We start from the raw sequence: 16,253 nt of genomic DNA, 5'->3' as shown, positions 1-16,253 counted from the left end.
TGGTTGATACGCCCCTCAGGCTAAGAAGATCCATTGTTTTGTTTGGAGTAATTCAACGAACAAGCTCAAGCTCACACATTAGGAGAGATATTCTGTACGTGAACACACTTGTACATACGTAAAAACGCATAAAGAAGTTGTTAACATGAATAGATTACATTATGGCTACTTCTATTGTGATTGTAAATGTGTATTAAGGAAGAATTCCAGTACTGAATTAAACAAAAAATAAATACAAAGAGGAAGGTGAATACAGTTATACAGGCTAAAGGACAATTTACATGTAATGTGCATTTATCCATTTATTCTGACTTTAGATAGTCTATCAAATTAAGTCTTGTATTGACTCCTTACGGCTGACCTGATCGATAGTAAGTAATAGATAATGATGTCAAAGTGTTGAGCGATGAAATGCTGCACCCTGGGTGTCCTCGGTGTTACTGATTATTGTCAAGCAGCTTCATGGATAGGCCTTCTTCACTGACACCAGTTTCATGTCCTTTTTTAGATTATCAGCATTTTTAGGAAATAAAGATTGGATATTTATGGGGTTTTTTTAAAAATTGTTCAAAGAGGTAGCTCCATTGAGGCCTCAACCAAACACAAAACCATAAAAAAAGACATTACATTCAGTAAAATAGAGGTTTTAACCTAATGTAGACAGTGTTTTCAGCTGACACTTTTTTAAGGGCCAGCTTCTTCCATCAACTTACTGCGGCTCAGTGTAAATCACCTCCCTATAGATTCAAGCACAATAATCAAAGGCATTATCAGGTAAAATCAGAACACAATGGATCCTTTCTCGCTTTCAAGTTTATTACAAGGATCTTGATAACATAAATTAACGCAAGCTCTAGTGTTAAGTTTTTATGCTTTTTTAAATTTTGATTTATCAGAAATACAAAGTGTGTTTTTTGGGGGGGTCAGGAATGTTATTGGTTCAGCCTTTAAAGAAAAACATAGGAACCATTGCAAGCCAGGAACATCGACTGATCATATGTTGGAACAGCCACCTTCAACCATCAAATGATTGTCCCAAGAGAATAACTGTGCTTTACCCCTTTGCGTCTTTTTTTTTTCTCCTTTTTTTGTGGTTTAGGTCTTGTCTAATGACCGCTTCCAACAGGCTCACTGTGTGAGGTATATGGTTTTGTTTGTTCCCAATGCTGATTGGCCAATTATGCCTGATTGTGTTCCTTGAGGGTGCATTCTCCAAGAGTTGTTAGTGAATGGCCAAATTATGCCTTAGCTTTTAATGGGTGCATTGGGAGCCGAGGACCACTCCAGAAAGTTTTTTTTTTTTACTCTCTACAAAGCCACAAGTAACTTGTGGTGACAGTATTATTAGTCAAAGGATAGTTGAAAGTCATTGTTATTTTCTAGAGTGGCTTTAATGGCAACTTTGATGCCAAGGGCCGTTTGAGCTTTAATGAGAAGTTTCCAGGTGGGAGTTCAAGTTGGATATGTAGCCTTTTTATGTCCCTTTTTGACCTCACTGCTGTCTTGCATTATAAGATACAAAGCATTTATAGTTCTAACTTAATAATGAATGCTGCACATTATCATTATCGTACAAACAGTCTCCTGTTATTCTGCAAGCATATAAGTCTCCAGTGCTGGATTCATGGGAGCCTCAGTGAGGTTTCTGTCTGTGTGTGTATGTGTGTGATGAGCTGTAAAGGAAAGGATGTAGTCTGACATGCTTGAAGCAGTAATAGAGCAATATGTTGTTTCACCTCTCAGTAATCCCCCTCCACCCACTCACTGTGTGTGTGTGTGTGTGTGTGTGTGTGTGTGTGTGTGTGTGTGTGTGTGTGTGTGTGTGTGTGTGTGTGTGTGTGTGTGTGTGTGTGTGTGTGTGTGTGTGTGTGTGTGTGACTTTATGTGTGTGTGATTGATGACACCGCTAATGGTGCGTCTAAACACTGGCAGCCCTGTTATCTCTTATCTGACAGAGAGGAGAAGGCTTGTGTCAACAACTGCTCCTCCTCCTCATTTATCTCTTTGTGTGTTTCCTTACTTGCTTCCTCTTACCCGTGTCTTTCTTTTGCTTCATATTATGAGCTCACAGTGTTGAGCTCTATTGTCATGTATGATTGCTGGGGCTGCCGACTATTATATTACTTCCCGATACATTTTTAATCATGATATAGTCTGTATAAAAACTGAAAACGTCATCCAAGACTAAAATCTACATAAGATATTTGACTGTTCAATCAAAGACAGTTATTCAAGTGATGCATGTTTTCCTTGAGATCAACTTTTGTTCCAGCAATATGCCAAATACATTTCCTGAACTCACTCTTCAATGACTTTTATTTTTCTTCTCGTGAGCTAACAATTGTGTTGGATAAATTATTTAGATCTGGAATTAATTCGAATAGGTAAATAAAATTGTTCAGCTAAGTAATTATTCAAGGCTAGAGGTTTGTTGATGTTTTACTTTATCAATCAATCCATCCATCCATCTATCTCTATTCGTATCCTCTCCTTTCCTTTACGTCTTCTAGTTTTCTACTAATCCATCCCCACAACAGCCATCCTGCAGTTTTTCCAGCTTCCCAGCCATAGGAGATAAAAAAGGCCCCTCAAGCCTCCTCACAATGGGCCTCATCTCCACCATGGGTCTCAATCACCTTAATGCGCCCGTTTAGCCATTAGCTTCACTGAGGGGGGCCCATATCCATCCATCCCTCCATATATCCTGTCATACATTAAAGGGCAGATTGATAGCCATCAGCCAGGCCTGGGCCACTGACACACACTTAATATTGTGTCTAACACAAACCAGATGGCTGTGGGGCTCCTTTGAAACACATGCACACATGATAGACTCACACCACAGGCCCGTCATAGAGGTTGCCTCTCTCAGGAGAGGGGATGAGCTTCCTTAATTAAAAGTTGGATATACAGGCCTCTGAGATGAGGTGGTCAAGCAGGATCTATTACCTGCACACTGGGGCCCATCCGAGCCTGAGATAGACCTAAGATGAAATGATGGGGCATGGACATAGTGGTGTTGTGACTCTGACTGAACTGCATCTTTGGTTAAAACAAAAGCATAAGGATGAGAAAGAAAAGGAAGAAGCAGTTAAGGCGGTCTGAGCATGAGGTGGAAGCCGAGAGGGCTAAAGCGCGTCTCAGGCCAGGAGGTGCGAGCCATGATCTCAATAGCTGTATTGTGTTCACACTTGAACGGGGGCCAAAAACCCTGTGAAATATCAGAGCAGAGAGAGGGAGAGAGAGAAGTGTGGAAATGAAACAATGGTTTACACAACAGTGAAATAGGTCTTTTCCTCTCGTTCTCGCCAGCAGGCCCAACACTCAGAGAGTCAGCTTTATTGGCCCTCCTGGTCTGGCTAGTCTCAGCCTCTGGTGTGCCCTGCATGTGTGTAGACAGTCTCTTAGGTTAGTGTTGGACTGAGACGCACTCCTATAGGCAGACTTGTGTAAAGCAACCACACACAGAGCGTTGGTGAGAACACACACATGAAATTATCCTTTTGGTGGAGATGAGAATAGCCAGATATTCTTCTTACCCACAGAGAGTAGCACGTCTCACAGCATCATGTATGCCTCTGCGGCTGCAGCTAATCCTTGTGGGCAGATTGTTCCTCTTTACAACTTCCAGATAGTATGCAAAAAAAGTTGTAGAGTAAGTTACACTTTACATTCCACTTTTACAGAAAAATAACATAACTATTGTTAAATTCTTGGTCTTACAGTATTAGACATATTACAAAAAATGCTTAATTCTTTTGCTCATTATTTTACTCCACATTATCGAACAGTCTTTATGTAACGATTGGACTGTAGAGAGAAGGTACCACTGATATTCATACATGTTTCATGCTTAGGTAAGTGTTTTATTTTCAGTCCCCAGACTGAGGAGTAAAAGTCTGGCCTCTCTCTTGCTACAGGTGAGCAGCAGGAAGTGAGATGAGGTGCAGAGAGCAGGAAGTGGAGTCTGATTGTTACAGTAAACCAAGCGTTCCGTTCAGAAAGTTCCAATATGTCAATGGCCTGCAGCCACACTGGGGTTCTGCCACATGCTGTCCTGGCAAGCTGCTGGGGGGGAAAAGACCATTTTAGGGCAGCAATTTGAACTCCTAAAAGTGAAGTATTTGGTGATTCCACTTCTCACATTCAATTCAGCGTCGTTAACTAAAGCGGAGTGGGGGTGATGGTGTCACTGGAAAAGAGTGGAGAAGAAGACAAGATTTTTTTTTGTTCTTCACAGATATTTTTCTATCCTGTCTCAACTCTCTACTGTCCTATCCAATTATTGATTTTGGAGGATGCTACAACTTTTTACCGTGCAGGGACCAAATGACACTTCACCAAAAACCTACTTGAAGGGTGGAATGGTTGGATGCAGTTCTGTTTAGTGTCAGTCTCTTTTCTTGAGATTCATGGAATGAGGTAATAGATCTGTTAAAATGTTAAGACTAGCTTTGATGTGATACTGAGCAGTGAAACAGTGAAACTCCTATTGTCTGGTTTTTATCACAACAAAATAGGACTGCAAATGAATACTTTCTGTCACTGTGTCTCTCTGTCCTCTTCTCTCTGCTCCCCGTTCCCTTCATCAGTCACTGCTGGATCACAAAAGCGAATGTTGTTGTCGGAAGTATTCCTTTATTCGGGTGTTAATAAATCATTTATGGTGTTATGTTCTAGAAATTGCGTCGACCACCGCTTCCCTATTTTTGTTTGCACAGTTCCAGGAATTGTCCGATTTTGTGTCTCTCTTCCGATGTCAGTGGATAGAGTGGAGTTCAAGTTGTGTTGGTGTTGAATGCACACTTCCTTGTCTTATTATTTGCCATTTTTCTTGGCAAGAATGCATTAGGCTTGATTGATTTAGTTGCTTTGCTTGAGCTCAGGAAATTAAATTTTGCATCCCAGCTACTTGAACACACAAAAGAGAAATCTATCATTGCTGATGTGAAGATTTGGAGATCCATATTTTACCTCCTTTTGTTTATGAGTAGAGCTCTTTTGTACATCTTTTCTTAGGCATTCAAGGTATCAGTACTGAATGAAACAAACACACATTTTCAATTTCTTTCTCAAACCTCAATAAGCCAAAAATAAATATTAATTTTATAGACATCATTTGTTACACACTAAATAAAAAAATCCTGTTCACATATTTAACTTTTTTTTATTTTTTTTATGTTTTTTCAAATTTGCATCTGAAGGCTTTTATTGTTTCTGTGTGCAGAACATTTTTAGACAAGCCTAGCAGAAGCATCAAACATAGATTCTCCGATAAAAATAAAAAATCACTTTGCTCATTGTATGTTCCTTCCAGCCAGTCTCCTTACTTAATAACTCTGCCTTTTATCAGGTTATATTAAAGCAGTTATCTGTTTTCTCCTCTTGAGTCTTGTTACAATTATTTAAGCTCACTTTAAACCATGATACATTATCTGCTTTGATGCTGTGACTTCTCCTATAAAAGGCCAAATGAGAAAGTTTTCCACCACTCTGGCTCCCACTGAGTTCAGTGTGGGCTCCTGTTTGTCACATACATAAGTCTACCTTTTAGACACCACAGACAGTGTGTGACCGTCATGCACCGTTCATATATTTCCCCATTAACACTGCACCTGCTTCACTGTAATGAGCCAATATATCTGCTCACTAATTGCCCTAAATACATATCATAAAGGCCGGCCTGTAAAAAGCTGTCCAATAGTAAAACAGACATGGTATGATGGTAACCCCTGCACACATACACACACGCTCACACTGAACACATCACAGGTTCATAAAAACCCACATGTACAAAGGTAAAAAGTAGTGCATGTAAGCACATACACCTGCATGGACACATATAAGATGGCGTACACATTTACTCACACAAGCACACACATACACACATACCCTGTTACACACACTCATCCAACCTTTTAACAAGGGGCTGTAAATAACACAAAGCCATTTAATTAATGAGGTCCAGCCTGAAAACCCGCTACCTCTCTTTTAAAGCACACACACTTCCTGTTTAAAGTTACCCTTACCTGGCAACCCAGCACATGGCAACCTGCTTATTGAGAAGAGCTGCAGGGGTGCGGAGGTGGACATGGTGGCGTGATGCTAAAAATACCAGAGCGTGGCTGCACATATGTTATCACTTGATACACACATGAAAAGCCTCTGTCCTGTTTCATTTGAATACATTTTGAATTTTGTGGGGGAAAAAAAATTATAAAATATTGATATTTCTTCTGTTAGTCATCTGAGTAAATGAAAATTACTAAAAAATATCAGAATCATAAAATGTTTGAAATAATTATGATGCCTTCTGGATGCAAGTTATCAAAGATAAGGACAATCGACGTGGTTTAAGAATGAGATTTGATGTCACAATGAGTTTGGGAGTTTGGGAGTGTGGGAGATTGAATTGAATTTTTCAACATGCTGTTTTCAGTGCGGCACATGTGCACTCACCACAAATGATAGCTTTGTGATGGTGACTGTGGAGACCCTGATTTAAGAGAAGCAAGTCAGGTCATTAATGAGCCTGGCGAAAATCTCACTTATAAAAAACTCAGAATGCATGTACACATACACATACACACACACACACACACACACACACACACACACACACACACACGCTCACACACTACAACCCAGATGGCTTTTACAAGGCCCTAGGCCCTCCCTGGCCTGCCCGCCTGGTTTTTAATTATGTCGATGGCTGCCGAGCCCAGATAAAATGGGTCACATTAAACATGCCTTCACTCACCTTCACACACACCATGCATATACTGAAACAATGCTAGCACACACTCCAACCTGACACACACTTAAACACCTTGCAAACCTACTGCAAGGAATACAACAAATACACACACCTTTTTACAGCAGTGTTCTCTTGTGAATTTGACAGACAATAAATATGTGATATTCAACACGAAAGGCCCTTGTGTGTGCGTGTGTGTGTGTGTGTGTGTGTGTGTGTGTATACCGCCTGTTTCCTCTTTAGCTGTCATTAGGCTGCCAGACATGGCTATACAGGTGTGCTATAGCCAGCATCAGTAATTGCCCTTATACATGTGTGCGTGTTTGTGTGTGAACATACACACACACACTTTCCTTTTTTTGAAGTCTCAATCTATACACACAGTATGGCTCCTACTGACGAAACACTTTGACATTGTTAAGTTTCAGTCCATACGTCTTCTTAAATTTGCAGTACACATCTTGTTTGAAAATCTTTTTTTTTAATGTAATGCCAATTTTTTCTGCACAAACAAACTCCATGCTTTTACCTCTGACTGATACTTTGCATAAGCTTTGCATAAAGTGTTTTATTGTTGTGTGTACGAGTTGACAGGTGAAACTCAGGAGGGAGCAAGAAAAAAAAGACAAAATACAGTTCAAACAAAGGCTTTTTTTTAGGTTTTTGGAATGAGGTGGAAAAAAAGGATTTCAACAGTGAGTTCCACAAAGATTTTTTTAAACTTCTGGGCACAGTGAAAAACTATTGTCTGCTGCATCATGCCATTGATATCATTTTCTTACCAAAATTATTGAAAAAAAATGATTGGAAAAAACCCCCCAAACAATCATGAAAATTTAAAAAAAAAAATGCACACAACAATTCTATCTTTTAACCTGTTTTTTTTTTATAAAGTTAGTTTTACTTTGCAGACTAGACATTTTTGTTAACAATGTAAACATTTTTATCCTTGCTATTTGCTTTTATTTCTTCTTCCTTGATATATGTACTGTTCTGACAAACACCTATTTGTCGCTCATTGGAGGAAATAAAATGTTAATAATCTCTCTTTCTCTTGATGTGTCTGGATCCCTCTTTTATTCTCTGCTTTTTCTTTCTGCTCCAAGAGAAGGATCATTGACAGGACCCCTTGTGTGCTTGTCCACCTCTCACATCCACACACACACACACACATCCACACGTATACACACACACACACACACACACACACACACACACACACACATTCTAACACACAATAATTTAGACCGTTGAGTGATGTGGCAGGGTAGGGTCATCTCTGCAGGCCCCCATCCATCACACACAGGAACACACACAAATGTAAATCTGCACAAACACATCGGAGGCTGTGGGGATCTGTACTCTGTCAGCCTCTTTATTAGTCTGACTGTGAGTGTGTGTGTGTGTGTGTGTGTGTGTGTGTGTGTGTGTGTTAAAGGGGCCTCCCAACTAGAAACAGATCCTTCTCCAGAAAGGATACACACTCTCACACACACTTCTTTATTTCTTGTTAGTCGTCCTGCACCTTAATTTGCGACACCTCTAACAACCAGCTCTGCTGCCCACTTCACGGCCACTCAATCTATCACTGTCACCGCTCTATTTCCATCACTGGTGCTCTTATTCATCAGGGTACCACAAAGAGTCTATGTGTGCATGCAATGCTCACCATTTCTAGCATGTTTCTATTGTGTTTTCAAATATGTTTGTGTGTACAGCTGCAGAAAGATGAAGGAAGTTTTATTTCCACTTCTACTCTTCTGCTGGAAGAAATTTCATTCCAGACTGCCCCCTAGCTGCTTCAAGGAGAAGTGCATGCAATCTCTTCTCATTTTGTTCCTTCTCTCGCTGCTTGTGTTGTACAGGTTTTAAGATGGTCTTGATTTAGATAGATAAAAAGTTTCCAGATTGAAAAGAAATCTGCATATGTCCAAAACTTCAGACCTTCTCTTTGAAACAATGTATTTTCTTTACTTGTCGACAGTCTCCAAAGAATGTAAGTGTGTAAACCAGGGGAGAGTCAGAAATCTTTCGATATGTTCAACATATTATTTCCTGTTTTCAATAAACGGAAAAGAAGCAGATTAATATTTCACTTAAATTATGTTGCCTCTCTTTGAGTCTTTTTATAATAATGACTTAGAGAAAAACAAACATTTTGTGGATGTCGCTGGATGGCATTTTTTTTCTTGACTCCACCTGTTGTTAAAAAAAAAAAAAAGCCAATTATCACTGTTCATTGCTGATGCTAAAGCTGACTTCCATATCAGCTACAGTTTTTTTTGCTTAAAATAACCCCTTTTGTGTCTCCCAACTTTGGCAGCACCGACAATTAAACACAATAGAGTTGCAACTTTTGTAGAGTTGAAAACAATGACTCTCCTGCCTATCACAGGCACATTCAGTACACATGCAAACAAGGGTGTGTTCACACTTTGAAACAGAGGGCAGCGCCACGGAGTACTTTGATCACACTTCATAAAAATATCCCCATATAGACACACAATAACCCAGCAGTTATGTCACATAATGCTGTAAGTCTGCTGCTATCTCCATCTCTATCAAAATCACCACTTTGCTCATAGCTGCCATTTCTATTTTGTGCTCTCCATCGAACAGAAAAATAATATGTACCTTGTCACTACTGTCTACCCGTACGAGCAACTTTCCTCCACGAATTCAGCCCTGCACGCCACACACATCCATCACATGTAACTGGCGGAGGAGAGGGCATGCCGAGACATCCATTAAAGGTTCCTAGCTGTCAAAGGTTCCCCTTTGTGTTATGAGGAGCGATATAAGTGTCGAGCTCTTATCAGAGCTTCCTGTGGAGTTTGCCCTGCATCCTGTCCACTCAGAGCTGCTTCTCTTTCACTCGAGTCTCATTGTGTCTGAGCGCACATGCATGTGTTGGTACATGTGTGTGTGGTGTGAGAGATATTTTCTGATGATGCTGTTTAATCAAGGGAAACTCTACGTCCAACTCAGATATGGTCATTTGAAGTACAAGTTAAAAAAAAAAGTAAACAGACATTTAAACAGTGGTTGTTTTGACCACTTTACCGTTTTTTGTTTTTTTTTGTTGTCGTTTTTTTATCAAGGTAAAAGGTCAAAGTTTCTTTATTTGCCTCCCTAGAGAGAAATTTGTATCAGATACTGGAAAAAACAATTAATACAAATGTTTAGTACACCCAAATGATATACAAAAAGTTTGGTATATCATTTGGATCAGTTAAGTTTTAGCTCAATCCCTGTGCAAATGATCAGAATGAAAAGAATGGATGCAGGCATAGCAAAAAAAAAACATCAATAAAGATTTGATAGAGGGCTTCTGTGAGATATTTTTAAAAAAATGAAATCAGGCATCTTTGTTTGTGCTTTGTTTTATCGAAATTATTTTGCACATGAAGCTGGGAGCTGCTCCCCCTCCCCCATCGTGACATTTTGGAGGGCCGGGGTTAGAATGAAAAAGAAAGGTAAATAAACAAACAATCAGCTGCAGGCTTGTTCGGGCTCTCCTTCTCTGTTGCACCTCATTTGAAGCCTTATAAATCAGACTTCCACCCGGAGACAGGGTGTTAGCAGGCCTCAGAAACAAAATACACACACACATACACACACACACACACGTGCACATACAGAAACATACAACACAGAGGTCTGCTGCTCATTAAGCCCATGATCAGACCCATGGGTGTGTATATGGGGGGAGGCAAAATCTGTGTGAATGCTACCATGCCTGATGTGTTGTATTGATACATGTGAATGTCTCCCACCTTCCTTTCTCCCAACTCTAAGTCCCCCTAAAATAAGAAAAAAAAAGTTCCCACCTTGACTTCATCTGGATCTTAATGTGTTCATTAAACGTAAAGGAAACCTGAAGCAGGTCCCCGGCCATGACAAGTGCACTCTGACTCCACTGCCTGCAGAAAACTTTTGGGTGGAGTAGTAGGTGTGTAGGCGGGGGTATGCCTGGTTGGCTTTCAGTGACTGTTTTCACACATAAAATAGAGGTCTGGACTTGATCAAGCAGGGTTTTTTAAGTTGTAAAGTGGAAGCAGAAGAGGCAGTAGCTGTAGATGTAGGGTGTGAGGATTGATAAAATCAGTTCTTTTTATTTACAAGCTCTACCAGTGGACGTTATCTCATTATTTTAACCTCAGTGTGACTCACATCAGAAAACACTAAACCAAGACTGATTTACATTTCAAACTCTCACAATCAGCAAATACATTTACATGAGCAGTATGCACAGTTTTTATTTTTAGGCCTCTGGAACATAAGTCAGGTTTTTTTTAGAGTCCACACTTAATGGCATTGTTGGTCTGAAACAAGAGCATAAAGTGAAAAGGGTAAATTCACACCTTGGCTACGTTTCTGTTATCACACACTTTCAGCTCAACCATGCACAACACATTCGTCTAAAAAGGTTGCTGCATTTGTATGAACAAGCACATGGCAGTTTTCCACACCTCCGAACCAGACCCATTACATATTTATTCCCCAAACTTGGCACCTGCAACCCCCACCCACCAAAATACACCTTATGCACGCTCTCACCCAGACAACAAGAACATGACCATTCACACTTTATGAGCTGGGGGGGGAAAAAACACAAACATGACTTCAGAAAAGCAGCCAGTTACTGAGGTTCGCGAACTTTGTACATCTAAAAACGTCAGAGGGATTCTTGGTTCTTCTCCATCACACCTCGGTTTCCTTCAGCAGACATTTGACTTTGATTATGAGCGCATAGAGTCAAGCTCGAGGTCAGCTCTGGACTCTGGACCGGGGCTGATTGGGAGATGTAATTAGAGGAGTTGCTCTGTCTCAGTCTATTTCTCCCTGGAGGATTCACACAGGCTCAGTGTCACATGCAGAGCTGCACTGAAATCAGAGCTTGAGCCCAACTTTGTGGAAAGGGTGAGCTCAAGGGTTTCAGATGAGGTGCCGCCAGATTCCTCTGCACCTTGGACATGTTACAGATATAATTTGGGACAAACTGAGGACTCAAGAGAAAAAATATGTCTTCCTCAAAGATCTCTTTACAAACATGTTTCATTCATGTTTTATTATAATCTAACAGCTGCTGTCTAATGACTTATAATCTATTTCATACTTAAAAATGCGGTCCTCTTTTGTGAAAACCTAGAGCATTGTTACCCTTCCTGGTTTTCCCCTCACTTCTTGTTGAACAATAAGCCCTCTTCTCTTCTTCTTCTCCTCCTCCGCTTTCTCCTTCACCTCTACCTCCATCCTCCTTCATTCCCAGGGAAAGCGGGTAACTTGAAACCCGCTCTTGGAGTCTCAGGGGGGCCAAGGGGTTACAAAGGGTGATCAATATGTGCCAGAGAAAGTCTTTAGACAAGTAAAAGAAGCCATAGTTTGTCTACTCCCTCCTCCTTTCTCCTCCTCTTCCTCTTCCCTTGTCCTGCTGTCAGGATTGACAGGGTTAGGTGGCTCTAACACCCATTGACATGTTACTGCTGTTTGTCTTGACGTCGGTTGACGTCAAACTCTTTTTATACCGGGTTGTGAATCCTTAAAATGCCTAAACCTCCATTTAAAATATCATTATCAGAATTGTGCAAGTCCCAGTTTTTTTGTTGTGAATTCCTTGTACTTGTTTCTAACTTATTTCTCTCCAACAGGTGGTCAACGACATGGGCAACATCAAGTTTGCGCTGGACACAAGCCTGGATGTCACCAGCAACAGCTGGCTCAAATACATCCGCTCTGCGCCGACATTCGAGGAGCAGAACCTTGCCGCCTGTCACCTCACAGGGGACCAGGTGAGTGACATGAGCGAGGTGTCCTGGTTCAGTTGTGTAGGTGTGGAGAAGTGAAACAGCATTCTTTTGTCAGCTAGTGCCTGAGTGAACACAGGGGTTGTGCATTGTTTAGTGTCAAGATGGTAAAACGTGTGCACTGGTAAGGACCAAGGAATGGCTACATTGTGTGTTTGTGGCTTGGCCAGTTGCCAGTGCTGATAGGAAATGACCCATGTTAAGAGGCTGAAGAATAGCCTGACACTCCTGAGTCCAGTAAGAACTCTTGAACAAGGCGTAGTGTTCTTCTCGGAGTGCAGAGCAGAAGAAAGCAGTGTGTCCCTTTTTTTTTTTTTTTTTTTGCTTTGCACATCCATCTTCTCCTCCTTGTTGTCTCTTTCCTACTCCCTCACTCTCTCTATACGTGTTGGAACTTTTTGGAAAGATGCCAACCCAGGGCCCATAAAACCTCAACTGCTTAACTAGATCCTAACCCTGTATCCATGCAATGTGTGTCAAGTTACTGCTGCCATATAGTATATTTCTCTATTTCGGTGACTTTTTTTATAGATGCTTTGCTGACTTTTGTCCCAGTTTGTGCAAAAAAAAAAATGGGGGTAGTCCTTTTTTAAACATACAGTATGTCCCCTAATTGCAGTTAGGGCTATGTTTGATACATCACACTACATTATTAAGATGTTATACATGCAGAAAAGCCAAAGAAATGCACGGACACAATTTATGATAGTTTAATGACATGGAAAAATTTATTTATAAGACTTGAATGTGTTTCCACATTCCTGTCACTCTGCTCTTATTTGTCTCCTAATCCCAGCCCACATGGCTCTTTCTCCTATTCCTGTGTCCCTCTCTATCCGCCGGTTCCTCGTCTCCTTCCTCTGCTTTCTCTGTCCTCCTGTCTCAATCTGCCACCTGTCACTCTGTCACACAGAGGGGACAGGCTAGTGTGTCCATTTAAGCTGCAGACATTAAGCCTGTCCGATAGAGAAAAAAGGGGGTTTGGGCCAAGTAAGAGAGGGAACACACAGGGGCCTCTGAGATTGACAAGCACCAATTGGCTGGCAACACCAACCCGTCTAATCCTTTTAAGATTTTCACATCAGTGCCCCCTGCCATTGCCACACAATGTCAAAGAAAGAATCAGGGCACTGGTGAAAATGGTGGAGAATTATCAGGCCCAGGAAAGGCCACGTGCACAATTGTTTTTTGATGGCTTTTGCGGATGTTTGTACTCAGCAAACAGCTTTGCTTTTGTTGGCCTGGCATAGTGGCTCACAGGTATGACCCTATCATTTATTTACAAACACAACACACACATAGCCACTCAGTATAGGATTCATAATTGATAAAGAGTATTCATTTTTTTCCCCTTATACTTTTCTATCAGCATGCACAATGCATGAGTTTATGGAAATATGTGCACACAGGGCAAATTCAAATGCAGGTGGTAACCTTTTAAAGAGCAAGTGGATAATTTATTTGTGTATTTGTTTGTCATTAATGATGTAAGATGAACAAATGTGTGCATGATGATGCATAATTTAGATCATGGTCATGCAATAATTTGGAACTAACACAAGAGGAAAGTTTGCTTCTGTCATAAAGATTGTTTAGTGCTTTGTGTAGGAATCTTTAGAAAAAAAACACGTTATAATCTCTTTCTCAATCAGTCCACACACAAACAAACACAATTCAAGAAACTGCCCTCGCTTAATTCTGTTTGCAACTTTATACAAACACAATATCCAGTTACTTCCAATGGTGGCCTAAATATTTTTTTCCATAGTTTGTGGCTCAATGAGAATGTGTGCGCATGATTATGTGTATGCATGTGTTATGTGTTTTTTGTGTTTCCGTGCCCAATGAAATCGTTTCATTTCCCCAAGATTTCCATCAACTACCACTAGTGTGTAATAGAGCCCATTCAGTGGTTCTAAAGCGCTGAGGCCAAGGGGTGGTGTGTGTGTGTGTGTGTGTGTGTGTGTGTGTAGTTGATGAGGCTTTGAAGAGAATATGAACCTTGTCCACCTTCTTGTCAGTCCGTCATCTTTTGTGTTTTGGAGCGGCGTCCTTTGCCATGCTGTTTGATCTGCCCCTCTACCCCTGGATGGATCCATCAATACATAGACACTTGAGTTTTTGTGAGTGTGTTTGTTTGTGTGTGTGTGTGTGTGTGTGTGTGTGTGTGTGTGTGTGTGTGTGTGTGTGTGTGTGTGTGTGTGTATGTGTGTGTGTGTGTATGTGCATGAGGCCACAGTGGGGGATTATTTCAGGCCCTACGGCTGGCATTGATCGATGATGCATCTGTCCGCTGAACACTGGACAGCGAAGGGAAAAGGTCATGACAGGTCTGAGAAGGGAGGCCTTACTGTAGAATACACACACACACACACACACACACACCTACACCTACACACACACACACACACACAACATTTCAAAGACGCAAAATCAGAGATTCAAAATGCTGTACACAATACTAATTTCAACTGGTTAAAACATCTTAATTTATGAATTGATTTAAGTGGTTAAAATAAAATCCAATTTAAGAATGTTATTCTTTATTAAACTAATATGTGTAAATGAGGAAGATGTTCAAATAAGAATTAATTCAGCAACCTATAATTACTCTCTCAATAAATTGAAATGCAGGCCTAAATCATTGTTTAAATTAGATATTGAACGGTTGTGCTGTGCATTGTATTTGTACGATTACTTTCACGTCTTATGAACATTTTTACTTTTTCTGCTACACGTTTAAATCAAAATTATTGTAGAAAAATATATTTTTAGGCTATATGTTTATATTTCATAGCTTTATAATTAACCGTGGATGATGTACGAAACATTTAGGTTTTTTTCTGAAGTGAAATTTAAATTTATAAAGTTGATCAAATTACCTTTTTTATACAAACAAAAAAACCCTCATAATTAAACAGAGACAAAACATGTGGCTATCCTTCATCGGTATAGTGGAGTTACATTAGGACCAGACTGAGAAAAGGACAACGAAATAAAATGGGAAAAAATGATCCCGATTGCACTTTTGATACGTTTAATGTTTTACCATGCTCCATGATCGAATTCGCGTGCAAGCAGGTTATTTATCCGCGTGTTTGACAGTGATGAAATGAGTGACAGATAGAGTGCAAGTCTCTTTGGCTGCTTAAGACATTTTTCACATCAATAATAGATATATCAAGCTGCGACTCTGATCGGAGATGCGGGGAGGGGTCTGCGCCGCTGATCCCTCAATCCTTTTGGCTAAAGATAAGACGAGGAGGAGTGGCCGACGGGTAACCGACAGAGCACCAAGGGGCTATCGGGAATCACTAATGGGAGGGAGAGAGTCAGAAAGAGAGAGAGAGAGAGACTCATCATTATCAAAGACGCGCTCACTGACTAGATTAGAGAGTAGCCCAGCAGAAGAACGTCGGGCTTTATTCAGCCACAGGGAACCATCGCCGACCGTCCGCAGCGCGCCTGGCCGCCCCGCGACCTCCTTTCCCCGGCCCTGTCCGCTCCAGCGCCCCGCTCCCTCGCCGGTTCTCCTACTATGGGTTGTGTCGCCAACTCCACCGGGACTGAAGTGCTCCTGCAGCTTGAAGCTCTCCGCAACGCAGCGCAACTTTCCCAACTCCTCCGTCTCACGGAAAAAAGAAAGGTCAGGTCGCAACAGTGCAGAGAAAGTTTCGCAGCTTTTGTTT

The 16,253-nt window shown here is 40.9% G+C and overlaps 1 protein-coding gene across 11 annotated transcripts in view; it reads left to right on the top strand.

Moving 5' to 3' along the window:
• Positions 1-16,253, top strand: part of prdm16 (PR domain containing 16) — a 167,868-nt gene that overhangs the window by 130,642 nt on the left and 20,973 nt on the right. For 9 of the 11 annotated variants that reach the window (XM_079358752.1, XM_079358750.1, XM_079358747.1 and 6 more), the window contains exon 4: positions 12,409-12,549. In XM_079358752.1, coding sequence (XP_079214878.1) covers positions 12,409-12,549 — 141 coding nt within the window. Of the gene's footprint in view, positions 1-12,408; positions 12,550-15,858; positions 16,211-16,253 lie in introns of those variants that run through there. The other 2 variants (XM_079358745.1, XM_079358754.1) reach the window with 1 other exon arrangement.

This window comes from Symphodus melops (genome assembly GCF_947650265.1).
Source record: "Symphodus melops genome assembly, chromosome: 13".
Lineage (NCBI taxonomy): Eukaryota > Metazoa > Chordata > Actinopteri > Labriformes > Labridae > Symphodus > Symphodus melops.
Note: the sequence above shows the minus strand (reverse complement) of the source record. Positions and strands in the feature narration are given on the sequence as shown.